The sequence below is a fragment of the Lepisosteus oculatus genome, chromosome 10 (assembly GCF_040954835.1).
Source record: "Lepisosteus oculatus isolate fLepOcu1 chromosome 10, fLepOcu1.hap2, whole genome shotgun sequence".
NCBI lineage: Eukaryota > Metazoa > Chordata > Actinopteri > Semionotiformes > Lepisosteidae > Lepisosteus > Lepisosteus oculatus.
In genome coordinates this window covers 43,443,698-43,470,197 of record NC_090705.1, presented here as the reverse complement: position 1 = coordinate 43,470,197, position 26,500 = coordinate 43,443,698, and the positions used below count along the sequence as shown (strand labels likewise).

At 39.0% G+C, this 26,500-nt stretch overlaps 1 protein-coding gene across 9 annotated transcripts in view; it reads left to right on the top strand.

Annotated features, from left to right (window-relative positions):
* The window catches only part of triob (trio Rho guanine nucleotide exchange factor b), a 141,757-nt gene that overhangs the window by 51,620 nt on the left and 63,637 nt on the right, over positions 1–26,500 (top strand). For 8 of the 9 annotated variants that reach the window (XM_069195264.1, XM_069195262.1, XM_015356925.2 and 5 more), the window contains 5 exons: positions 16,851–16,925; positions 18,979–19,093; positions 20,360–20,552; positions 21,499–22,011; positions 22,673–22,795. In XM_069195264.1, the coding sequence (XP_069051365.1) occupies positions 16,851–16,925; positions 18,979–19,093; positions 20,360–20,552; positions 21,499–22,011; positions 22,673–22,795 (1,019 nt within the window). Of the gene's footprint in view, positions 1–16,850; positions 16,926–18,978; positions 19,094–19,589; positions 20,065–20,359; positions 20,553–21,498; positions 22,012–22,672; positions 22,796–26,500 lie in introns of those variants that run through there. The other variant, XM_069195268.1, reaches the window with a different exon arrangement.

Genomic DNA, 26,500 nt, shown 5'->3' with positions numbered 1-26,500 from the left:
TCTATACGGCACAGCCATGGCAGTAAATGGTGTGGTGGAGGGGAAAACGAACACTTGTCCTTTAGGAGCTGTGTGGAGATGTTAAGTGGATATTTTCCTTTTGAGCGAGGGCTTAAAGTCACAGGCTGAGGGCTCAGAGCAGGACTGGGTATCTTCACTCACCTGTGGAAGAAGAAGCAGGCTATCTTGTGCTTTGGCTTGATGAGAGACGTGGAAGTTAATTCCCAACCTGTGGTATGAAGTGTAGTGTCTGTTATGAGCAGCCACAGATGGCAGTATGCACAAATAGGGACAGATTTGATCCAGTTTTCAGGTACTGTAGGATTTTACATGTTTACATGTACAATGCTCTTAAAATTGGTATACTTCTATTAACCTTAAAAGTTATTTTCATATCTGAATTATTTGCTAGTCTTCAATAACTGCTCAGTGAACCTGCTGTCTGACGTTTTGCCATTATTTTTAAGTAATTTGCCCTCCAAAGAAAGAGGAAGAGGTGAGAGAAATGGTACAGAAGGCTCTTGAAACTTAATTTATGAAGTAAAAAAAGTTTTGATGAAATTGAATGATGTATCCAGAGTAACCTGGATTTGAAAAACAGGAAAATGTACATTTTGTAAATTTGGAAATGAACTAATTTTGAAAGAAATCACTTTTCACAAAATTACAAATCTGTGTGTTTCCTCTTTAAATAAGAGGGGCTTTTCAGCCGATTGTCACCTAAGATTCATTACCAATCTGCTGATCCTTCATTCAAGTGTAGGGAAAGATGGCTTTCTCTTCACCTCAATTGTGTAAGAAGCACATGGGTCTGAATCTGTTTTTCTCCCTCAGTCAGGTAGTGTGTGATTGTTTTTCCTTTCCATGTTGGACGCAAGGCTGTTATGAGGAACATCCTATAAATTCTTGATCCCCACTGGTGCTCTTATGTCACTAAACTATTGGACTTGATTATGGGGCAGAATGTGCCTGGAAAATCTTCTAGTGCAGCCACTTCGTACTCATCTTCTCATTAGCTTTTATTACCTGCCTCTGTGGGATAACTGACTTCACACTCTGCACTCCAGTGGCCAATGCCCAGTTGGTCAGTGAGCTTTATGAAATTGCAAACAGACGATTTTTGCATGTTCAATGTATATGGAATTACATGGGAAATAATCAGCATCTCCTGTTTAGTTATGATGATTCTGTGACAATCCTACACGTTTTGGTCTTGTTTTCTGTTGTTCTTATTAGGAAGGTAATTAATGCAAATGTGTCTCTTTACAGCCAGTCTGTGGCAGTAGTAAAGTAGGGTTAAAGGAAATGAATGCCATTTATCAGGCAAATGGTTCAGTCTGACAGGAGCTATGGTGTATGAGATCATTGCCTGCAGCACTGCAGTCAATTTTACATACTCGTCCCAGTCTTTTAGGAGGTTAAAATCTTACCTGTCATGCTACAGCTAAAGTCCCCTTCTTAATTGCATTTAGGGGGATTTATAGTACTGCTGATTTTTAATGTTAAAATAGACAATACAAAATGGCCTCTCGTGTCTGGGGAAACCATGTATAGGAATCTGCAGGGCAACAATCACAGCTGGTTGTGTATTAGAGAATGAAAATGCAATACATTATGGCAAGCAACATGGTAAGATGGAGACCAGGGATCTTGCAGTGTAGAGTAGTGACTCCAACCAAAGTTGGGGACCTGGGATCATCTTTGGCCTAAGCAGAAGTAAAGTAAGTCCCATTTGTGAGCCCCTGATTTTGTATCTTAAATTTTCTGCTTGAAATCTGTGGTCTGTCTGGCAAAGAGAACTGTGCTCTTTCCAGAATGAGGTAAAGGCTCATTAGCAGGACATTATGGACGAGATCAAAGTATCAGAATTGTGCCTGTTTTATGGTAAAATGAGGTATTTTTCTCCAGTAATTTCGTGTTAGTACTTTAAATATTAAACTAACACCAATAATGCAAATAATTCATAGTCACAACCAATCAATATAATAAACACAATGATAGACAAAATGTTTAGATCTTAATCAGCTGCTAAATCTGTAAATAGTACTAGGCACCAATTACTGAATGTTGCATCCACATAAAAGGTGATTTAAAAAGCAGTTGTTGTATTTGGTATATTTTTGTTCCATGCAAATGCAGTGGTCCTTGGTAGATTAGTTGTTAACCGGTAGTTGTTTTGTTACTTGCTGCTCTAGGAACTAATATTTATTGTAGTGTCTTGAGAAAATCCTGACTGCAACAGAAGTGTGGTGTGTTATGAGCTATGGGACCTGATAAAAAATATTAGTAATAAAAAAAAACTGGGAACTGGTTGAGACCTGCCTTATTTTGAGCCCCATGCTACTTGTTTTAGGTCCTAGATTACCAAATTTGGCACAAGATTACTCCTGAGAGGAATTCTATTTTAAGGATTAATAACTGAGGGGTTCCAAGGAACACAGATGTTTCCATCCAAACAATTATAGGTTGACGCTTTTGGTAAACCTCTAGGACAAAGTGGGACACCGATACTTCCTCTAGCAAGGAAACATTGGTGTGTCCTAATTTTTGTTTGTCAAACTTGAGTCAGAAAAATGGTCTCTGTGCGATCGACCTGCTTTAGTGGTTTCTTTCCAGTGTTATTCATGAGTCCTGCAGAGAAAGTTATGCTTGTGCGGATCTCCAGCGAGTTTATAGTGTAATGGATGAGCTGAAGACCCGGAGTTGGGGATACAAGTTGTAGATCAGATAGCTGTACCTTAGCTCATTTCAGAGGGTTCTGAATTGCCTAATTCATGTCCGTATATAGAAGAGTATTTTGAGTTTGATTGAAAGCCATTCTCACCTTAATTTATTTTTATCACTAGTATTTTTCATCAAGGAACATTTTATTATTAATAGTGTTAATTCTGTCCTATTCGTCATATAATACTAAATTTAATGGAAATTATCATAATACAAGACCTTTTTTTTGTATGTATATGAGCTATAGTTAGGTCGTATGGATTGAGAGTGCTTTCCTAGTCAGTGTAAGTGTAATTAGAGTGAATGGGGGATTTTCATGCCCTCACTCTGTAGGGCTGACTGTGAGGCTTCAATTCGGTTGTCCAGGTCCGTTTCCTGAGGCGATTGTCTACAGTCATCTCTTTGCTGGTTGTCAAAACAGTTATGCAGATCTATATAGGCAAGTTGTGTGATTTAGGAAAAATATAAATTCATATCATATTATGAATATTGTCAGATGTATAGCCCAACACTGTCTTTTATCTGTTTCTTTAGTTTGGTGTTGAATTGTAACTTTTCTTATTCGTAATGCACAGTGCTGCATGAAAATTTTATCTCCTTGAAAGAAAATAAGGCATATTCACTCTCCAGTTTCACCTGGAAGGTGCCCTGTCTTAGTAAAACAAATACAAACAACAAAGTGCCAGTAGGATTTGGGATTTTTCAAGGGGAAGCAGTTTAAAAACCTATGCACACGGGAAAGGCTGACCTCATTTTGTTAAAGATTATGTAACATAAAAATACCTAAAAGGAACCACCCTTGAAAGCACAGAAAGGAAAGATTTTACCACAGGTTAAAAAGTCTTAAGTGGAGCAGAGTTTCTAATAATGTGAAACTAAATGACACTGCCCATTGTACAATTCTAGGCGACAGTCGAGATCCCTCAAAATGTTTAATAAATATTGGTTATACGTGAAATTTTCAACCAAATCTTCAGGCTAAGGAAGTGCTGCTTTTAATGAAATGATGCAGTTGTTGTGGATCATGTTACACTCTTTTTATATTGGCCTCCATATACAAATCAGCCTCAGCCGATATTGGTAAGGATCCTGCAACCCGATGTTAAGACTGCAGTACTACAAGGAAGACATACCAGACTAATCTACTTTAACTCCTCTTAACTAGTATTGTATACAAATGTAAGTTCTGTAAATGTTTAGACTGCTGAGATGGAGATTTAGATTGTTTTTTATTGGAATGAAATGTATAAAGGAAAGGCTAACTTAAATATCATAGCCTGGAAGCTAGGATTGTAATGTGATTGCAGTGAAGTCTACACAACAGTTCTCTGACACCAGTCAAGGATATAACCTACATTAAGTTTAAGGGTAAAACCAAGAATTCACCCCTTTGGCTTGGAAGTGTTGCCTAGCCTTTTAGGTTTTGTTGAAAGTACAGATAGATTCACTAATTCTCTTTATTCTCGTTGATGTCATTGTGTTTTCTCGATGATGGCAGTATTGTTTTGATTGATGGGACAATTCTAAAGTATTAAGTACAGTAAACTTAGGATAGCCCCAGAGGAGGATGTTAAACAGTTAAACCAAAGAACACTTGGGTTTGGGCTAAATTTTACTTAAGTGAAAAATTTCTTAAACTGTATAGTTTATATCGGATTAATTTTTGTAATCCAAATCAATGATTATATCCGTCATTCAGAATGAGATTACATAATTGATGTCTAAAGGTGGAGATTATTCTTACTAAAAAACTGGCTACATTCCTAGAAAGCTCAAGCAGTTGTTCTCTACTTGCAATACCTTGAATTAACATCAGTCATGTTCTCATGGACACTCATCTTGAAGAATCGGCTTATGATTTATACAAGACTAAATACCACGACAAGACAACTCATTTCATTCTTTTGTATAAGCCTAAATGACACAAAGGCAGGTCATCTGGAACAAGCTACAATGCCGTGATGTTGAAGAGGATACCCTGGCTTCCTTCAAGGATAGTTGTTTCATTGATGCCATTGTGCTCTATCATTAACTGAAGATAACTTTTTTGTCCTGCTAGCTGGCTATATTACATCTTCTGATACACTTAATGCATATTCAGTGACCAGAAATGAATGCTAAGAAAAATTAAATTTAAATAGAAAAATGCTTGATGATTACTAAAGGTATTTTCCATATTATCGTACTCTGTGCTGGATTTTCTGTTTGGAAATTGAAGCTTTCTGAGGTACGTCTAATTGGTCCTGATACATGTGCCTTACTGCTTCTCAGTTTTATCAGCTCTCAGTATCTGCTGCACAGTCAGTAATTCAATTGAATTATTACTTCTGTGTTTTACTCAAAATGGTGAAAATGTTTCTCCATTCACTTTATCTAAACATTTTTCCCCTTCTAGCCATAAATTAAGTAGTACTGGGAGAAATGTACTGGGAGAAATGTAATGGCAACACGAATTCAGAAATAGCTGCAGTGTGGAACGCTTGCTTGATTGAAATTGTACCGTTTCTGTATGTGAGTTCAGCCTGTGTTCTTGGGTATTTATTGTGCTGTGCTCTGCAGCTGCACTGTAAGGAAGTGGAAAAGAACAAAGTGGGACATAGTCTGAGTTTTGTTCCTCCCAAAGTAAAATGGCTTTATCTGTCAAGAATAGTGAGACCCTTGATGTGAATGAAGCTACTGCATGCTTTTTGCCTTTTTCCTTTGTAGTCTCCTGTTAATTTGATCCACAGCGACTCCTTCTGACAGTGACGGGGTCAGAGCAGCTGTTGACTGTCTGCCGTTCCCCAGCTGTCTCCACTGGTGACGGTGTCAGCAGTCGGTCGCGTCTGCAGTTGGCAGTTCTCTCCCATTAGTCCCTTCACCACCTTGCAGCATCACGGAAGTAAAGGTGCCATAAAGCGAGGAAGGATCAACAGTTGAGCTTCCCCAGCTTTAGCCTGGACAATAACTTGAATTGCTGTCTGCGATGTGACTTGGATTTATGTGTTATTTTGTATTTGACACCCTTCATTGTTACCTGTGAAGTTTTTGTAAACAAAAAAACTAGCCTATAATGCTGAGATTTCTAATTTACTGTTTGTCAACAGTAAAAGACATGGACTGACATGTTGGTAACGTTATGCCACAAAATAAATTAATTAAAGCAACTTAATTAGTTCTGTCAAGTAGCAGACTTGCAGAAAAAATGGTGACTTTAAAAGGATGTTTGAGTATGTGTGAAATGGTGTATTAATGGTGTCTTTTGTGTGAGTGACACAGTTGTGTTCCACTCAGGAGTTGTGTAGATGAAGAATGCTGTACCATGTGAAAGATCTAGCATCTCCAAAATGCCCCCATCCTCCAACCCACTCCAGAAGCCCTTCCCAGCTCCAAACAACTACAGTATATTTGCTTCAGGCCAAGCAAAGGTCTGCAGTTTACCTAAATGATATAATGTGTTATGATGGGTAGTCAGGCCTGACTACTGCTGACTCTGTCAAAAGTATAATGAAATCAATAACAGGGGAGCCATGTACAGAGTGGCCTTAAAAACCACACAGGCTCCAAGTCTGATTTTTATTAGCTGTGAATGCTCTTCAGAAAGCTGATTTTTTTAATAATGAATATTTTCATGAAAAGATTTCTCATGTAGCTCGATGTTTTTATTTTTCAAAATGGTAATATTGTAAATTTTCTAAGGTAACTGTACCAATGTTTGCAAAAAAATAGTATGTATATGTTCAAACTTTGTAATTGTCGAGGTTTTACTTTTTCCTTCTCATTGTTGTGGAAGCTGCTCACCATTGACCAAAGATCAGGGAGGAGAGCGTGACTGTGAATTACGGTCAGCACAGTGACTTAATTTTGCACTAGATTTTAGGTGTGAAATATAAGAGGTAGACTGCTCCCTTTGTTGGCAACCAGTAAACCCATACGATTTTGAGCGATGTTTGCTGCATATGAGGCTGGAGATCTTCAAAATACTAAAACAGAATGTTTCATCATTGTTGATCTTATGTTATGGCCTCAACAGCTCCCATATACCATGTCGGGCACCACATCCAGTTGGTGTTTTCCTGAATATGGCATTCATGGGAAAAACACTTGGGTTTCTTCCTGGGCAGAGAGGGTAAGCAAAGCAAGCTTTTACTTTAGTGATGTATCTAACTGTCACTTGTAGGTTCTCTCGCTTAATTTATTTAAAGGCAAAACACTTTTTTGTGTTGTTAGTGCTAAAGGCTACAAGCTTTAACGTTGCAGAACATTTGGAGCTGTTCTCAACCATTTTAGTTCTTTAGTTTTTTTTCAGATGTTCAGCTTTAATTTCAACAGATTTAAAAAAAGTTAATACCGATGTGTTATCTGCTTCCAGTACCCTTGACAATATTTACAGTACATGACAGACTTTGGCTTGATAAGCATTCTCAAACTTTATCATCTAATATAAATGTAAGCAGCCATATCGCCCTGCAACTCACAACTGGCAACCCACTGAAGCTAAGCAGGTGTGAGCCTGGTCAGTACCTGGATGGGAGACCTCCTGGGAAAAACTAAGGTTGCTGCTGGACGAGGCGTTAGTGGGGCCAGCAGGGGGTGCTAACCCTGCGGCTCATGTGGGTCCTAATGCCCCAGTGTAGTGACGGGGACACTATACTGTAAACAGGCGCCGTCCTTCGGATGAGACGTAAAACCGAGGTCCTGACACTTTGTGGTCATTAAAAATCCCAGGGTGTTTCTCGAAAAGAGTAGGGGTGTACCCCGGCGTCCTGGCCAAATTTCCCATCGGCCTTTATCAATCATGGCCTCCTAACAATCCCCCTCTATATATTGGCTTAATTACTCTGCTCTCCTCCCCGCTGATCGCTGATGTGTGGTGAGCGTTCTGGCGCACTATGGCTGCTGTCGCATCATCCAGGTGGATGCTGCACATTGGTGGTGGTGGAGGGGAGTCCCCATTACCTGTAAAGCGCTTTGAGTGGAGTGTCCAGAAAAGCGCTATATAAATGTAAGCAATTATTATTATTAATTCTGGAAGGATTATATTTGTTGTAGATCAACTTCTTTTTCACTGCTTTGTCCTGTGATGGGAACGTGAATAGCATTGTGGTTCATAATAGAATAGCATGGCACTGAAATCCCAAGACAGCCATTAGAATGGTTACAAACAAGATGAGGTGATTAGTCCAAGGATCACTTTCAACTGTTTCTTAAAGGACGCCAGGGTATGGGCTTCAACTACATGACTGGGTGGCTTGTTCCATGCTCCCACAAATCTTTGTGTGGTCTGTAGTGGGTATACATACACTGTCACGTAGTCGCATATCCTCTGGCTTGTGTTTCATTGTTCATTCTGAAAGAATCCACTGGGTTAACTTGTCCAGACCAGGTAGCCTCTTTAAACTCAGCATTTATAGTTTGCTTGGATTGAAGATTGGTTAATAGAAAACAAACATGCATTTCTGGATGTAATTTGGAAGTATTTGGACTATATTCTCAGTCTTCTTAAAAAACCTGCTGTATGTTGTCATTACTGTTGCTTATTTAAATAATTGTCTTAGCTTCTTTAGTAATATTCCTTTCTCTCTGTCTTGATCTAATATATTTTACCCATGCTTGCATAGCATTGTACTTCAATTTAAATGGTAAATTTGCATTATACTTTATTTTCCCATATACTTATTCTAATTGATTTGTGAATCTATTTGCTATATTTTTATAATTTGCTTACTTACTCTAAGAATATCTATTCTATGGTTTAAGCAGAACCTAAAGATGATTAAGGTGTTGTATGGTTAAACACAGTGGAAATTATTTTCCTGGAAATTAATTTGTAGGATGTGTAGCCTCTGTAGTTTTGCATTTTATTCCAAAGAACAGTAAATTAGTAGTTTGTATTCTGTCAAGAAATAGGATTATTTAATCACAATAGGAGACACACAATGCTATATATTTCTGTCTAGAACTGTGATTTGATATGGTAATCCAATAAATTTTCCCTGTCAGAAAAAATGAGATCATGCATTTTTTATCCTAGTCTCTGCAGGTACTAAACAGATTAACATCTCATTAACATTAACATAAATATTGGAAGGTTTGGTCTTAAAAATGTCTTAATATTTGAATTAATTAGTTGAAAAGGGAACTCATAATGCCTGTTACACTACACTCTTGGTTATTTTGTTTGTTCATCTAGCATTTGTTTTTAGTTCTCGTGCTAAAAAGCATAAGCTTTTGGTTAAATGTGAGATTTTTTTTCCCCTACTTTGGTTGCTGACTCCAGTCTTTGTGTCTCACGCAGTGAGCTGTGAAGCTGATTAGGTCCTCCCTTGAAACAGGCACTTACTATTCTGAGCTAAACTGTGAAGGATAAAAATAATCTCTTCTCATCCCTTGGGTCTCCAATTTGAAAGTGTAAAGTTCACACTGTGGTCTTATCCCATGGTTTAATTCCTAGTTTCATTGTGCGAAAGTTAAAAACAGTCTTCAGAATACCTGCTTCAGTGTGAATATATACTGAAGTGGCGAGTGCCACAAGCGGACTTCTCAAGAAATGAAATTCAATTGAACTATTTGGCTTTTAATAGTAAAAAGTTTCATGGAAATTAAGACAGATTTTAAACATTAAATCTTCATTTGTCCATGTGTTCAATATGTTGGTTGGTCTGAAAATTTGGGCATGATCCCAATAAAACTGAAAGTGCTATGCTGATTGTCTTACAGATGAAACACATGCCTAGAAATTAGGGAGTATTCGATCATATTATTTGGTTTCCATAATGCCGTCCAAGTGTCCATGTAATTTCTAGGCAGAGCTTTTGCAGTGGTCAAAAATGCTGACAGACTTTTAGAAGAACACACAACCAGTTCAGGGCATGTACAAATTAAGTTGCATCTGCTGTGAACACTGTTTTGTTATTGAGTTTTATAACAGCTGTGCTTGGCCACAAGACGTTTGCATGTGGCTCTGTTTTCCTCCATTTAAGTACTTTTATTAGTCTAGTAAGCCATGATCAAAAGTCATCTATCAAAAAGTGTTGTGGGTTTTGTTCTGTCCTTAAATGATTATTTTCCCCCTAATTGTCATTCTATAACTACAGTACACAGCTTTAACTGTTTTGATATCCCAGTTTGATCTTAACTGCCATATGGGATGTGTCTGGATTCCGATATGCTGTTGTAGGACCTTTATGTCAATATCCAAAGCAGAATGTTGCATATTTGATCAATATGTAGCTTGGCATTACATGTTTTAAATGGTGGAGATGGCAGAAAAATCATGTATGTTTGCTTTAAAGATGGAGTGTTCATTGTAGTGTAAATGGACCAAGTCAGTTCACTACAGTATGCAGCATATGGTAAATATTATTTTTTAGGTAAAATACACGAAATGCAAAACAAACATATAGAAAATTACACTACAAAAAGGTCTACAATATGCCTGTGAAGAAATACTCTAGCAATCAGAACCAGGAAGGAGCAATTATGGGTTCAGGGCTGCAGTCAGGCTAGTTACTGAAAGCATGTCAGTCGTATGTACTCTTATCACAGACCCTACCAGCAGGAGGGTGAGTGTATGACCGAGAGGGTTGGGTTGTTATTTGGATCATTGGAGTCTCAGGCTGTTAAGAGAAGAGAAGGTATTAATCCCAGCTGCAACACAGGCAGGAACTGTCTACTTCCTTACCTAACGATAACTGGGAGGGGCCCGAGATGAGAGAAGAGATGAGACCTCCTCGTGGTGAGGTCTGAAACCGTTAGATCCTTGGTGGGAGGGTGAAGGAGTGTCCCTGGAGGTTGACGGGACTAAATGGAGTCTGAGGTGCATAAAACAGGAAAATCCAGGGAGCAAGTAAGCCTTTGTTTCGGGCCTTGAAACATTCACAGACAGTTGCCATGTGTTATCAGAAGCTCTTTAGGCCTTCAAGAAGCTTATCTGGTCGTGAAGGTTTAGGTGACTCCTGTATGTCTTATCTGTTTAGAAGGTGTTTTTGCAGTTAGTTTTAGGTCTTAAATTTAGTAGAGATTGTTGCTTACAACTAGAAAATTGTAAAAGGCCTTTGATTAATTTTAAGAAGCCAAAATGGCTGGATTTTGATCTCTGTTCAAAGTCTTCTTGTACTGCTAATGGCTTCTACCTTGTTATACAAGACAGTTATCAGTGCTCTTCACCCTGCCAATGCAGGTATATGTAACTGGGGCTGGGTACATAGTAACTGGGCATCCCCTGACATGAGGGTTTAGTTTTTATGTTTGCATTTACAGAATAGCATGTACTAAACAACTATTTATGTTTAAAATGGTGGAATATTCCAGTTTAATATGAAAGGTAGAAGAGTAATTCAACCCTTATTTAATCCCTAATAGGGTTTACAAAAAGAAAATGTAAATGTCACCGATTTCATGCATGGAGAAAAAAGAAACTCGACTACCAATAATAGAATCATGCATTTCATGTTTATGATGACGTATTTATCTCTTAATTGTAGATTTATTTTAAAAGACAGTTTGTTTTCCCCAGAAGAAGGTAGGTACTTTTTTCTCAGTGCAAGCAACTGACTAGAGCTTTTACCATGTTTGCAGTAGAATTACTTTGTCCCGTGCATTTTACTCTGGAGGCTTTTAATTTTCCTTTTTCGTCAATAGGATGTTCAGCCTTATCCAGAAAGTTAAATTTTGTTCCGTTTTCAACTGCCAACTAGTTTCTAGTTGAGAAAACTGCTTTACATTGCTTTGTTCAGCTGGAAAGCAGAAAGTTGTTCAACCTTTCTGCATTAAAGATGAGCATTAACCCAGTACTTGCCACATTGACGTCACAAATACTTTGTGATTTTGGAACAAATTGTACCCAACTTTGACTTCAGAAATACTGTCTGAATCATTTGCTGCTTGGTACTGCTGTCCTGGCTATAGGCTATTACTTTCGAATGCTTGTTTTCCAAGAGGAAGATTTTCAGCTTGTTGAGTGATTTTACTTTATTAATGGAAGAGCCTAGACTTTTCTTGACTTACATTAAGTTTGTGCTGGTAGATAGACTTTGGACAATTTCATTTGAAAATAGGTGGCCTACTTAGCTATTCAGAGCACAAAAAAGGATTGGCAGCTTATTAGCACAGAGTAGTGTCAGATCCTCTGGGGTGGATTCCCATATCCAAATGTATTAAAAATGGTCTTTAAGCCTGTAATTTGTGTCGTGTGTAAGACCAGTCAGCTGAACTACCTCTGTGATTGTGTGGTAGTCTACCATAAAAATAAACTGAAGAATAGAGCAAATCTGTGGTCTTTTAATGGATCCTGCTTATACTATACAAAGGTTAGTCTAATGTGTAACACAATGTGTAGCTAAAGACTGTGCATAGGAAGGCTTGCTTTCATGAGCACTGGAAATGTTTCTGTGGCAAAGGCTATCTATACAGAAGAGTTTGAGGCATAGTACTGTTCATCAAAAGACCTTTCTGGCATGAGGAAACAGAAGAAGCAGAAAAGTTTCAAGTAATAAAAGCACTTTAGTAACTACAATTGTAGACTTTTATGGATTTCTACCAATTTTACTTAATAGACACTAGAAACTGTATCTATGAACAAAAGTCTTTTAATAGTCACTCAGAAAAGGAGGAGTACCCATATAATGGAGCAGTGCTAATGTAGATGCCTTCCATAAAAAGGGTGACAATATTGAACCAAGGAATAATAGAACAGTAATTCTTGTTTCTGTTACATTTAATATTATAGAAACAGTAATTCGAATAAACTAGAGCATAGTCTTTTAGATGATAGGAATCAAGGGGACAATCAGTGTAATTTAGAAAAGGTCCTATAGGTCTTGCTTATAGTTCTTTGAACACGCAATTGCAGTCAGGGATGTAGAGAATATAAAAAGGTCCATTTCGATTTTCAGAAGGCTTCTGATAAATGAATCACATTTCAGGTGTTAGGCATTCCACACAATGTGTTATTTGTTTTGAGATGGGGTTAGCCCAAGAACCAGGAAATACAGAATTAATTATTTGACTCTTCTGACTCTGAAGAACCTGGTCCAATTTCTCAAGCTTTTATAGATTGTGTAGCTCAGGATGTGTGTGCATTGAAAATAATTTCAGTATCTTAAGACCCTGGCAAGGATGCTACCTATGCACTTTTCACAGCATCGTTGTGGTTCATTGTCTTTTGATCACTGTGCGCAGTGCTTCTTAATGCTGTCATTCCGCTGAAACTGTTGTTGACTTTATGCATCGAGAGAACCAGGAGAAAGGAGTTAAAAATAATCGAAAACTATCTGCTATGGTCCAAGATGTCAGTGGAAAGTTTGAAAGCCGTAGTTGTTCCTTCACTTGTCGGGAACCAGAAATGGTTCTCTGAAAACAGTTTGTCCCCTAACATTTATAATGTGTTGTAAAACCAGAAGTGCAAGGTTTTAATTGACTGATTTGCACAAACTGTTGAAATCCTAACAAATCTTTAATTATTTGTTTGATTTTACAGTGTGCTTTAATGTTTAAGCCATTCTCATTTGTGATTTTTGAGTGAACCTTCAAGAGGAGTCATACTAGGTGTGCTGCTATGTACAGTGGCTGATGTACTTATTAGGTCCTTATGCCTTAAGTTAATAGATTAGATCATTTCAAATTGTTTGCTAGCATGAGTGAGCAGGGCTGAGGTGTTTTGTCCACCAGGTACACTTCACAGAATCGTCAGTCTTGGTGGCCGAGGGCTACAGGGGAGCCCTGCTTCAGTGACACCCTGTATTAATACATTACAGTGGCGATGGCCCTTCTTGCAGGTATGCAGGACTAGTGATGTGCTCTTCAGCTTCGTGGCAGTGGGGAGGCAGTGGTGGGATGCATACTCTGCGTCTGGAGTACAGTATAAAGATGTTGCTTCAGAGGAATGCATTTGGTTCCCCTGAAAGGAGAATCAACTATAATCGGCTTGAAAGACACTGTGTGCACAGTATGTGTCTTTATGTATGCCGAGTAAAGAAGTACTTGAGCTAATATTAGTTAATCGGGAGGTTTGCCTGTCATGTTTGGCTTCGTGAAACACTCCAGACACTGCAGCACAGGCAGAGCTGCAGAATCCTGCAGTCTGGCCTGGTTTAAATGGATGACATCATCTCTGTTTAACAAAGAACAAGAGACTGATGGCAAAGGGCTTTTTGGAAATATGCAGATGTATTTGTATTCATATTTAAAACTGTTGACTAATTAGGAACAATTTGAAGTCGAAAAACCAGTAGGTGTACTCCCTTGTGAATTTTTTTCTCCAGTCTTGAATTTTATTGAAGGTAAATGAGATAATGCCATAGGATTTTCTTTTGTCTCTATGCATGGAGTTCGAAACACTGTTGTGCTCCAGTTATTTGATTGGAAAGGCGTGAGTCCATCAAGAATAACATAGGCAAGTAGAGTAGTAGGATGTATTATTGTTGCACTGCCTGAAATCACATTTTACAATATCTTAAATACCAAATGGTGTTTTTTCTTCTCCTAATAATAAGTGAAAGCCATCTGGTGTGTAGGCAGAAAGGAGAGAAAAAAACCTCTATTTGATGCTTGAGAAATTAAAGCTGATAGTGTTGTTAGCTTTGTAAAAAGCCTTGTGCTTCTCCAGTCTCGTTTTTAAAAACTGGCCCAAAATGAAGCTAAAAATCTGAAAGCTGTCTTTAGCACAGCTGTTTTAACCAAGGTTTTCCCTTGATTGGCACTGAGGTCTGAAAGTGATACGAGATCACCCGTGTTCATATTCAAGTCCAGTATACAAAACATTCCATACCTGAATTACATGGACTTAGATATTTGGTTGGTATTTTGCCTTGTCTGTTGTGTACCTTTGAGGTATTCTTAATATTCTGCTTATTCCAAAAAGTAAACAATGGATGCTGGAGCATTTATCTGAGTCATCTGATTCCAGTTCACAATATACAGTGTATCTATATAGTTAAAATGTTTACATATACAGTAGTTAACATGTTTGAATGAATATACTTTGTTTTAGTCTTCTTGTATCTGGAGTGTTGGTGCCCCTGCTGAGGAAATAGGCCGTAATGGCGAGTTCTCCCTGTTTTGCAATAACGGTTTGCTGATTCCTGTTCCGCTAGTCCTTCAGGGTGTCCGCAGAGATATGGGACTACTCTGCCGTACAGCTGATTAGTGGTTAGTGGTGAATTGCAGCTAATGATCACGTGGGGCACATGCTGTTGCATGTCTTATAAAACAGGGGCTGCAGTGGCCGGGGGGGCGGTTGATTTCGGTCTTGTCTTCTCAATACAAGTCTTTTGGAATTCTGGCTTTTCTGCGATGCTATCCACAATAGGTTTTCTGTGAGGTTTGCCATTCCCTTATTTACTGCTAATGCTAAGGTATGCCATAGTATTAAGGACACCTTTCAGACTGATCAGAGGAACTGTCCTGTATTTGCAGAACAGACCTCAAACCTTCGTGCCTCTGTGACTGGCATGCATGGTGCTCCACGTGCTCTTCTCAGTTTCCTGGTTCAGTGCTAAATGACATGAAGTGGGGTTCTTCAAGCCACGTGCTGCGAGTGTTGAAGGATTTTCCAGATGTCGCTGTTGCCCGTTCAGCAGTGCAGAGTTCGTGGCCGTCAAGATTGGAGGGAGAGGGCGCACAAGTCTTAGGGTGACATTCATACCCCCCCCCTTTGTTTTCATGCAAAGACGCCCCTGTCTGGCTAGATCATCGAACAGGGCACTGTGTTCGGGTAGAGGTGGAGAACCCCAGGCAGTGCTGTTTGTGCCGCTGGCGCAGTGACGTCCCCAGGGGAGCCAGCTTCGCGTGTGGGCTACTCGATTCGCACCTCGTCTCGGCTGATGGCTCTGACCACAACAGTCACACAAGCCAAGCAAATGGGCTTTCTCAGGCCATATGTTTTACACCCCAGTCCTAGCGCTTAATTAAGACTCTGCTAACTGTTTTCCTGTCTTTTATTTTTATAACTCTACTGTTATGTGCAGTTTGCATCTTTACCAAATGTGATTATAAATCACTTTCGATAAAAGTGTCTGCCAAATGAATTGTAAATGTAAAGTGGATGTGTAGGCAGCAGTGTCTTCTCATGATGTCCTAAATAGTTACAAATGGAAAAAGCACGTGCATCCCACCTGGTAACACTGGTAGTATTTGTCTGTTTTTATTTTTCAACCTACGTAAATGTACAAATATAGCAAAGACTGCGGTAATGGGAACATGGTTTTCCAAAGCTTAATGTCTTCTTATTCTCTCACTGAGGGGAAATACAATGGTCGTTAGTACTTACAAAATTAAATTTCTGTCCAAGTAAATAGTCTCACCCTGTAGGCTTAACATAATCAAGACTTGTCTTTTAGGTGGCTCTGAATAAAACAGTTAAATTAATGCAACATGATCTTAAGAGATAAGTATTAATGTATCCTGTTCATAAGCCCACAATGTTTGAGTAATTATTGCAGAATTCCTTATGGAATTCTGCCAGCAACCATATCACCCTGCAACTCACAACTGGCAACCTACTGAAGCTAAGCAGGTGTGAGCCTGGTCAGTACCTGGATGGGAGACCTCCTGGGAAAAACCTATGTTGCTCCTGGAAGAGGTGTTAGTGGGGCCAGCAGGGGGCGCTCACCCTGTGGTCCATGTGGGTCCTAATGCCCCAGTATAGTGATGGGGACACTATACTAAGCGCTGTCTTTCGGATGAGACGTAAAACCGAGGTCCTTACTCTCTGCGGCCATTAAAAATCCCAGGGCGTTTCTCAAAAAGAGTAGGGGTGTAACCCCGGCGTCCTGGCCAAATTTCCCATTGGCACTTACGAATCATGGCCTCATAATAATCCCCATCTATGAATTGGCTTCATTACTCTGCTCTCCTCCCCACTGATGGCTGATGTGTGGTGAGCGTTCTGGTGCATTATGGCTGCCGTCGCATCATCCAGGTGGGGCTGCACACTGGTGGTGGTGGAGGGGATCCCCATTACCTGTAAAGCGCTTTGAGTGGAGAGTCCAGAAAAGCGCTATATAAGTGTAAGCAATTATTATTATAATTATGATGAATGTCACTGTATTTTGTTAAAAAATTGTGAATATATAACATTTGATTTATTTTCTTGTTAAAATTGGTATGGTTTCCATCTGTGTGACCTCTTCTGTTCTTTGTTTTAGGGTTTCGCAAAAATGATGAGATGAAGGCAATGGAAGTATTACCAATCTTAAAGGAAAAAGTTGCTTTCTTATCAGGTAAGCCTGCTTTGATTTCTGTGGTCAGTAAATGTATGGCCTTCCATTCATTCTGATAAATGGAGAGTAAACAGTCCTGGTTGGTTTAAAACATCTGAGAATTATTCCCCTAATTAAACTGTTCCCTCAGTTAAGTACTATCATTAGATGCACATGCTTTCTTTTGTTTACTTTCTTTTGTAAGAGGAATGAAATACTGAATATTCTATAGAAATACTTAATTTCATTAAGAAACTAAATTTAACCTTCCAATGGAAAAAATATTTTCAAATTATTATTTTGAATTGCTGCAGCACAAATAGAAAACAAAACGTGCATTGTTGTGGTGCATCAGTGCACAAACTGAAGTGTTGATCAAGGTAAAAGCACTTAAGGTGTCTTCCGCTTGGAGAGTGTTGCTGAAGAAAACCTTTTTCTGTCCATGTGTGAATGAGAAGGGTGTTGAAGGGAGTGAGAGTAGTGGTGATGCTGTACGTTCATATTGCTGGCCAAATACTGTGGTGTTTCTTGGCATACATTTTTTAGATGGGTAAAGATTTGAGAGAGAGAAGGTCTTCAGCTGTGTCTGTACGAATGAGAGGGTAGTGGTGCTGTGGTCATGGTGTTGGGGAATAAACTAGGGTGTCTGCTCACCTGGTCCCTCAGCCTTCGCTTGTGTGCTGCATTTACACAACTGTGGTCACAAACTGTTGTACCGAATTGAAGAGTTCTGGCTGGAGGAAATTGTGACTGTGAACTGAATTCATACTGTCTGGACCTAGGAGCTTGGAAAGTAAGTTGCCTCTAGAAAGCTTGATGCTTCTCAGGTCAGGCACTGCCTGTTATCCGCTGCTATACAAGCTCATATAAGGTCATACTCTGTCTAAGCTTCTCGCTAGGATGTAGGACACTCAAGCTGTGCAGTCGTCAGCTCCTAATCGTTTTGAGCCTGGTGCTATTTTATACCACTGGACTGTGCTGCCACTCCGCACTGGGACCCCGCGTTGGGGTGCTGTCTGTTTGGAGTTTGGATCTTCCCCCGTTTGTGCAGGTTTGCGCCATGTTCTGCAGTCTCCTCCCACAATTCAGAAAACATACCGGAAGGTTAATTGGCTTTTGGGCAAATCGGTCAGGGTTAACCCTGTCTTGCACTTGTTGCTTGCTGGGATAAGCTCTGGCTTCCCTGCAACCCTTAATGAAAAAAAGCAGTTACAGACTGTCCTGCTTCCTGGAGCCCAGTGAAGCCCCAATGAAAACAGTGGGACTCCGGAGTTCTTGTGCTTATCGGTGACATTAGAGAATGTACAAGTACTATGATTTGATCTGATCTGGAATGTTAGAAACGTTATGGAGTTGCTTTAAGACCAGAAAAACGAATTATTTCTGGTTATTTAACTTAAGAAATGAGCTTTAGATTGATAATTGTAGATCATTTAATGATTTACCAATTTAAACTTGTTATTTTGGTATTTTTTGGAGATACGTTTGGAGTACATATTTTGGTACGTTTGGAGATGCATATTTGTGTTTTTCCTAGTGCCGCATGTAGTTTATATGATTTATTGTTAAATTAATTATTTTTAGCCTAATAGTAAGAAATACATTCGTTATGTCAAATTTGTTCAAGGGTATAATTTGCTAAATGACAATGTTTTCTTAGTTAATTTCCTTGTTGGTCAAAATGTAATAGTTTGTTGCACTTAAACTAAAAATATTATATTTACTAATCATGAAAGGGGCTAAACAGGAGCTTTTTGAATTACAGTACCTTGATTCCAAAGCATTTTATAGCCTGAAGCTTGTTGTTCATCCATATATCTTCTTATATATATATACTAAAGCATATGTATAGAACATGGTTGTACATATCGCTGTTAAATTTAAAATACATTTTAAGATTTCATAGAAGGTTACTGCATTATAACATTTAATCACCTGTGTCTAAGCCTGTCGGGAGTTTTTTCTCCAGATCTTTCACTTTATTTGATTTTTTTTTTTCCACCTGCGGTTCCGTTTAGTATTTCTGTGCGGTTCTCTGTGGTCTGATGTCGGGTTGCTCTCATGCTCTCTCTAGGTGGCAGAGATAAGCGAGGGGGGCCTGTCCTGACGTTTCCTGCGCGCAGCAACCATGACAGAATACGGCAGGAGGATCTCCGCAGGCTCATTTCGTACCTGGCTGGTATACCCAGGTAGAGCCTCCGATTTATATGTACCTTCTCACAGACCAAAGCTAGGAGGTTCAGTTCTTAGTTGCATACCTTGTGATAGCTGTTTGAGAAATTGTCCTAAAACTAAAATAATAAAGTGCAGTATTAGCTTGAGTGATGGAGCCACTGTAAATGGCTCGAGTATGGTTAAATCATTAGAGCGCTGCGGAAATGTGGTAAACATTCATAAGTGGGACTGTTTTGTCATCATAAACGTATGCGTTGTGTGCATATACTTTTGGTTATAAATCAACAAAGATAAGGAGACGAAAATAAGGGTCTTGTTGCTAGCTGTTTTACTGTCGCCCAAGTCTTGGAGAATCTCAGTTTGTGGTGTGTGCACCGCCAGCTGTCTGTCGCGTTAGTGGCGCTGCCTGAAAAGCCGTGTTCAGCCTTTGAATGTAGGTTATCCCCCTCCCACGGGGCAGCAGCCCTCCCATTGCAGAGGAAGGTGACGTGAGTCCGCATGGTTCTGATCCAGAAACTTGCCGCAGTTTAACCTGTGCCAGCAGTCATGCGCAGAGAGGCTGTGCTCTAGAGCACTAAAGCTTCTTAGATTTCAGACATATTTCAATGCTATGCTCTTTAATACTGTTGCCATTAGCATTACTTTATTAAGCACTTGCCAGCTGTTTACGGTAGTATAAAAGTGGTGTCAGCTTGGCTTAGAATTTGACCGTTTTTTTAAGGTTTAAGGAGTAGGAAGTATTTGACGAGTTTTGAGAAAGCAGAATACTTTTGCTGCCTGCTTATTCAGAAAGAGAGGCTGGCTCTCTGTTATTCGGAACATGTGAGGGAAGAGAAGTGTATACAGTCTAAAGTGCTGAAGAGGCACGCGCATCCTGTACAGTGCCTCCTTCCCGGGAGAGCTGGCAGCCAGGAGAAGTGGTTTTGCTCTGAGGCGTAAGCAGAGAAGATGTCCTTTCTTGGAGCTGTTCAGATGGGCTGTCGGGGTAAGCGGAAATCCGAGTTTAGTAATAGATGACTTCTTGTTCAGAGCTCTTTATATCATGAGTCATTCTTGTAAAAAAAAAAAGGTAAAGTATTGAATGAATTACTTGGACTTGATTGTTCCCTGTATGGACAACAAAATAATATGCCACAGTTTTCTATATTCTATATTTTTAAATGTCATTACAGAACATAAAATGCTAACCATTTTTTTTGGGGGGGGTGTGCATGAGAGTAAAATTAACTTTCCTGGATCAGAAATGTAACTGAATATGTATTTTTCTATTCTTCAACTAGCGAGGAGGTATGCAAACAAGGATTCACAGTCATAGTGGACATGCGTGGGTCAAAGTGGGACTCAATTAAGCCTCTTCTAAAGATCCTCCAGGAATCCTTCCCCTGCTGTATTCATGTTGCACTGATTATTAAGCCAGACAACTTTTGGCAGAAGCAGAGAACTAATTTTGGCAGCTCAAAGTTTGAGTTTGAGGTAAGCCCTAATTACTTGTGCTATCAGATGTCCTTTGAAAATCTGAACATCGGTTGAATTGGGGACAAGAACATCTGAAGGATTAATACTCTTAATTTTAGTACATCGCTTATATCCTGCTTAAAATCTAAACATCCACAAGTGTAGTTTTATCTATAAATCATTTATAACAACAGACAATTTCTTGAGCTCAGCTGTTTTGCTTTTTAATAACTTGCTTAGAAACATTGTGTATGAACAAACTGTCCCCAAAATACAGTAATTAGGAATGCATATGTGTAACCAGCAGTATTTAAGAGCTTTGAGCAGGAAGTTGACGACAGCATCATTTAACCATTTTAAGCAGTAAGGGTTTACATTCAGATGCTACTGTTATGCTTATATAGCAGAGAAGGCAACTGGTTTTGAAATGCAACTTACTTTTGCGTATTCTTATATTAAATTCTGCTGTGTATTTCTCTAAATTCTTGTATATTACTAGAAATCATAGATGACTATCACACAAACCAAGTCCTCAATATTGTCAGTTTTTATTTCATATATGCATGTACTCACTTTATCCTTTAGGTTTAGTCACTATACCGTCATTTTTCCAGACGTATTCCAAGCTTTAAACTACTTGTTGTAGTTATCTTTTAAACTGATACTGTTGACAGTATTGTTTAAAATCTTGAATTGGATTAGCATGTGAACCTTGTAACATATTTTCTGTAGCATAATTAAAACAAAAGATGCATCCACTTTTGCAGTTCAATTTTAACTATAACAAGTGATTATGTAAGTCAAGAATAATAAAATGATACAATTTATCCATCTAGGTACAGTATTTGCCAGATAGTCACTTTTCCTTCGGTACGATTGTGGTTATTTGTTTCTGGACAATTAACAGTCAGTGGGTTTGACTGCGGATTTATTTTCCTTTTCCCTTTTGTCTGCCTGCAAACAGACAAGCATGGTGTCATTAGAAGGCCTTACCAAAGTAGTCGACCCATCCCAGCTGACCCCAGACTTCGAAGGCAGCTTGGACTATAACCACGAGGAGTGGATTGAGATCCGTGTGGCGTTCGAGGACTTCATCAGCAATGCCACACACATGCTTTCCCGGTTGGAGGAGCTGCAGGAGATTCTGGCCAAAAAGGACTTTCCTCAGGACTTGGAAGGGGCGCGGCGCATGATTGAGGAGCACTCGCAGCTGAAGAAGAAGGTGGTTAAGGCCCCAATCGAGGACCTGGACACTGAGGGACACAAACTCCTGCAGAGGATCCAGGGCAGCGATGGCTTTCCCAATAAGAATGCAGTCACGGCCAACGCAGACATGCAGAGCCTTGTTCCCAAGGTGTCCACCATGCTGGACAAACTGCACTCCACTCGCCAGCATCTGCAACAGATGTGGCACGTCAGGAAACTGAAGCTCGACCAGTGCTTCCAGCTTCGACTCTTCGAGCAAGATGCGGAGAAGGTAATGGCTTCAGTGCTTACCCTCTTTTTGTCTGTGTTATTCATGAATACGAATTTTTTCCTCTTCTCTATATAAAATACCTTTGTCCTAATGCTGGAAGCAGTGTGTTCTTTGCACTAATTTCTGCTGCTGGTGTTTAATTGCAGCAGATTGTCAACAAGTGTCTGGATTTCCTGGTTGTCATTTCATGACATTTTTGTTTTGGGTGGTGAGATATTTTGCATTATGTATGTATGGAATAATTTGTCTTCTAAAGATATGGTGCGACAACATTAAGAAAACCAAAATGTTTAATCTTCAGAACCACACTTTAAAAAGTGCCTAAAATAACTTTATTTTAATTACTCAGACACGTTTACCAGTCCTCTGATAAGTTTTCTTTGATGCCTTAGGTGCAGGTAATTCTTACATTTTTGTGGCATTTTGGCCTATATACAAGTGGATGTTTCCTAAATGCAAAGTAAGCCATTAAGTCCTTTCATTTCTCTAGGTATTTCTGTGCCTCTAAATATGGTCAGAGTACATGCCCAGTCAGGTCAGAATTTCAGAGTCTAGCTGCTTTAGGTGTTGTCTCCACAAGCAGTACACGTCATGTTTTTCTTTCGTCTTATGTAAGTACTCTCTGCAAACATGTTATATTTAATTCTTTTCATTTGTGTAGATGTTTGACTGGATCATGCACAACAAAGGCCTGTTTCTGACGAGTTACACAGAGATTGGAACAAGCCACCCTCACGCAATGGAGCTTCAGACTCAGCACAGTCACTTTGCAATGAATTGCATGGTAAGAAGGAAAAACTGTTTGGTTAGTGCTGATGTTCCTCAGTTAAATTTAGGAATAAGTCTCCTGAGTCATATTTACATAGAATTCTTTGTGACCATCTTTCATGGTTTCTGTTCTGTTGTTGACCAAAAGCAAGAAAGATCTGTGCAAAGACCTTCCTTGACCTTCCTACAAAACCTTTTCTTTTTACACCACTGCATTCATTTGAAGTTTAGAACTGCAAGATGGTTTGCCCAATTAGATGTGTGCTTCAGTACTTCAGTCCTGATTTACCTGGTAGCACCCAATTTTTCTCAGGAAAACATTGTAATGACTGATGGGAATTGGTGCCTTACACACATCTCAATTTAATAGAATTTTGACACTCGCTTAACAGTTTTTACATTCTGATTGTTTTATTTGTACCTGCTTTCACATAGCAATACAGTAGCTCTTGCTAATAATGACACTAATACTGAAGGGTCTTGTGCTTCAGAGTGGGTTCATCACGTGTTGGGGTCTGTATTTTGTCATCTTTTTTATTGTATCTTAGTTTAATTTAAGTGAAGCCTGTTCAACCTGTTAAATTAGTTGGGCGTGCTATTCGTCATGTAAAGGCACGCTCAGTATAAAGCTCAGGGAGCCTGTGAGGAAAACAAGCTTGTTGAAGAGTAAGAAGGTCTTGTGTTCAAATAACCTGTGGTATTGAGGATCTCTGAATTCACCACACACCCATAAGAAGTTAAGATTTGGCTCCCAGCCATCTTACAGGAGTGTCTCAGCATTATCTAGACAGATTCCATTGTGGGAAAGTTCAATTGGAAGCACTTCTCCCCTCATTCACAGCCCTTCTTTGAGATTTCACTTTTTTTTGTTCCAGTATTAGTGTTGATTTAAATGTAAAGCCTGTTAATTGCACAGGAGTGCCGACAGATATGAAAACATTGCAGGGAGCTAACACTCATATCTGAGCCTGCAGGGTTATAGAATCAGCATGCCTCTACAGGTGTGAGACTGCCCTGTGTGTTTTGCATTTTTAATTCTGGAAAACAATTATCTAATATCATAGTATTCATAAAATTTAGAGGATCTTTTTTAACAAATTGCTTTTTATAAAGGTAAGGCTGCTTGATAAATGGATTATTAAGAAGAGAGGAACTTTAACTTTGATTGCATCGTCTCTGTCAGGCACTGATGCATTTCAGACCTCATGTTACAGCAGAAATATATATTGATTGTCTGTTTTTTCTCCCAAGAGAAGATTGTTTGTCATCTGGAATTTTTGTTTATTTACTCTCTGAAAGTGGAAGCTTGCGGTACATTAAATGTCTGTACATTAAACACTTCTGAAGTGTTCTTTTAAAAAAACAATTAATCCATGAAAGAAAGCTAAACATTGATTGTAGCGCTTCCACTGTCTTGTGGAATGTCACACATCCGTATTTTAGGAATAAGGAGGGCAAAGCTTGACATTTAAAGCTTTGGGAAAGACCACTTTTTTGTTGGAGCTCAGTTTTGATTTCCCACCTTTAAAGGGTGACCAGCTGGGATGGTGACAGGGAATACGTTCTTCTTAAATATCTGTGCTGTGACTGGAGCCAGTCTGTGACGCCAGGGAGCACTGCTGGTCCACCCTGTTGTGCCTCATTGTGGTTTCTGCGTTTGGAATTGGGGAAAAGCCTTTAGAGCCCGACTGGCTTTGCCACCTTATTTCCGCTTGCGTCTTTGTGAGGGATCTGACCACACTGCACTGTGGCTGCCTGCGTTTTCACTTCATTTCCTGTGAAGCAGCATCGTTTCAACATCTGGCCTGTCCTCTGAAATCCTTGCACAGTTATGAATAGTGATAATAACCAGGACTCTCTTGGGTTTTTCCACCAGCATTGTGTTTAGACTACAAATGACGTTTGCCTTCATTTTCATGCAGTTTTTGCACTCAGCTTGTAAATGTAGAAGCAGGGGTTTCTTAATTGTGAACATAATCGGCATAACCCCATACGTTAAACCTGTTTCACTTGGTTGTAATTGAAGTCTACGATTTTTAAGTAAGATTAGGAAAGTAAGTAAAAAAAAAAAGGAAATGCGGATGTTTTGTCTTTTATTTTTAACACATTTAAACATTTTCAGCTGATGTGTTTTCATAAACAAGTTTTTAGCCTTTCATCACAGTGGGAGATAATACAACTTTAGTGCTTATCAAAAAAATATTTCTAGCTCCCATTGGTATCAGAACATGTTTTTATTCTGAATACAAGTATAGCTAAGCCATCCAGACGATATTGGAAGGTTGCTAATTTCTGTTATCACCAAAATCAGACGCCTCTCATGGAAGTTACGACTGTAAAGCATGACAGATCCCTGGACGGGACACCAGTCCTTCACAGGGCAGGCAGGTACTCCACTCATCCTAGTCAGTGAGCCATCGAAAGGTGGGGACAAAAAACAGAGCGCTTGATGTAAAACCCCCAGGAGGAACATGCAAACTTTACAAAAAAAAGTTGCACAAGTTCGACATTGAACTCCTGCCTCACAGCTCTTGGGTCTGCAGTGCTAGTTGCTGTGCCACTGTGTCACCCTGTCTGTCAGTCCAATACACGATGCACTGAATCCTATGAAAATATGCTATTACATCAGTTAATTTATTCATTTAATAATATAATTGCCAATAATAGAAATATCTAAAAGCTACAAGATGTCTATGCTGCAGAGGGGACAGTAAGGTAAGAGCTGTGTAGATTCTGCCAGCAATATTGAAGTTCTCTTCATATTAATAAACTAAATATCTTCATTAAAATATATAATTTGATTGTCTAATCATTTCTATTGCTGGTATCATTTCATATCCTCTTTTGTGTATGTATTTTTTTGTCAGTAGCAGATTTTTGCAGTGTTTCCAAAATAACGGTTAGCTATCAAATGTCAAGCTATTGCTCCTGTATGATCTGTCCATATAGAATATTGTTTATTTCTCGTTTTTTCAAAGCTTAAACCAAGTGTAGTTTCAATTCTCATTTCATGTGGTCTCCCATTGTTATAAATGCAACCTAAATCGGCCTTAGAAGTGTTTTGCGACTTAACTGGTTCTCATACAGTAGGTGTCAGTGGAAACTCAAATGATCCTAATGTGTACCTTAAAGCAGAAACAGAATGTTAGTCACTCACAAAGGCTAGGGTTTTATACTTGAGAAACCTACAATTATTTGCATCTGGGACTGATGTTTTTCTATATTACCATTTTAAAAATCTTTACTGTTTTTCTGTTTCAGTAAAAGTGTATTGTTTCATTTTTGTAAGAAGTGCTCTTCCCTGACAAAAATCATAAATATAAGCTTATAGTAATTACTTTTCACTAGTCCCGTCGTATAAAAGCAAGGCTCAATCACTATGCAGTACAGATGGAATACCTTACTTCAGGAAATTTTGCTGAAGTGTCAGATTAAAACAGTGCTTCTATGGGAAACATTTTTCATTTTAATTTGAAATTTGGAAATGAAGAACCATGTTTTGCTATCGTAATAAGTAGTAATTTAATACTGCCCTATTTATATATACAGACAGAAAATAAAATTAATTTGTGTTTGACCATGCATGGCTATCTGCTCAGAACAGCTTTACTCATTAAAATGAGGGAGATGAAAGTCATTTCTACATGGAGAAAGTGTGCTGCATATTCATGTTACTAAAGCAGAAATGCAATGTTTAAAGTAGATTTTAATGCTGCCCTCC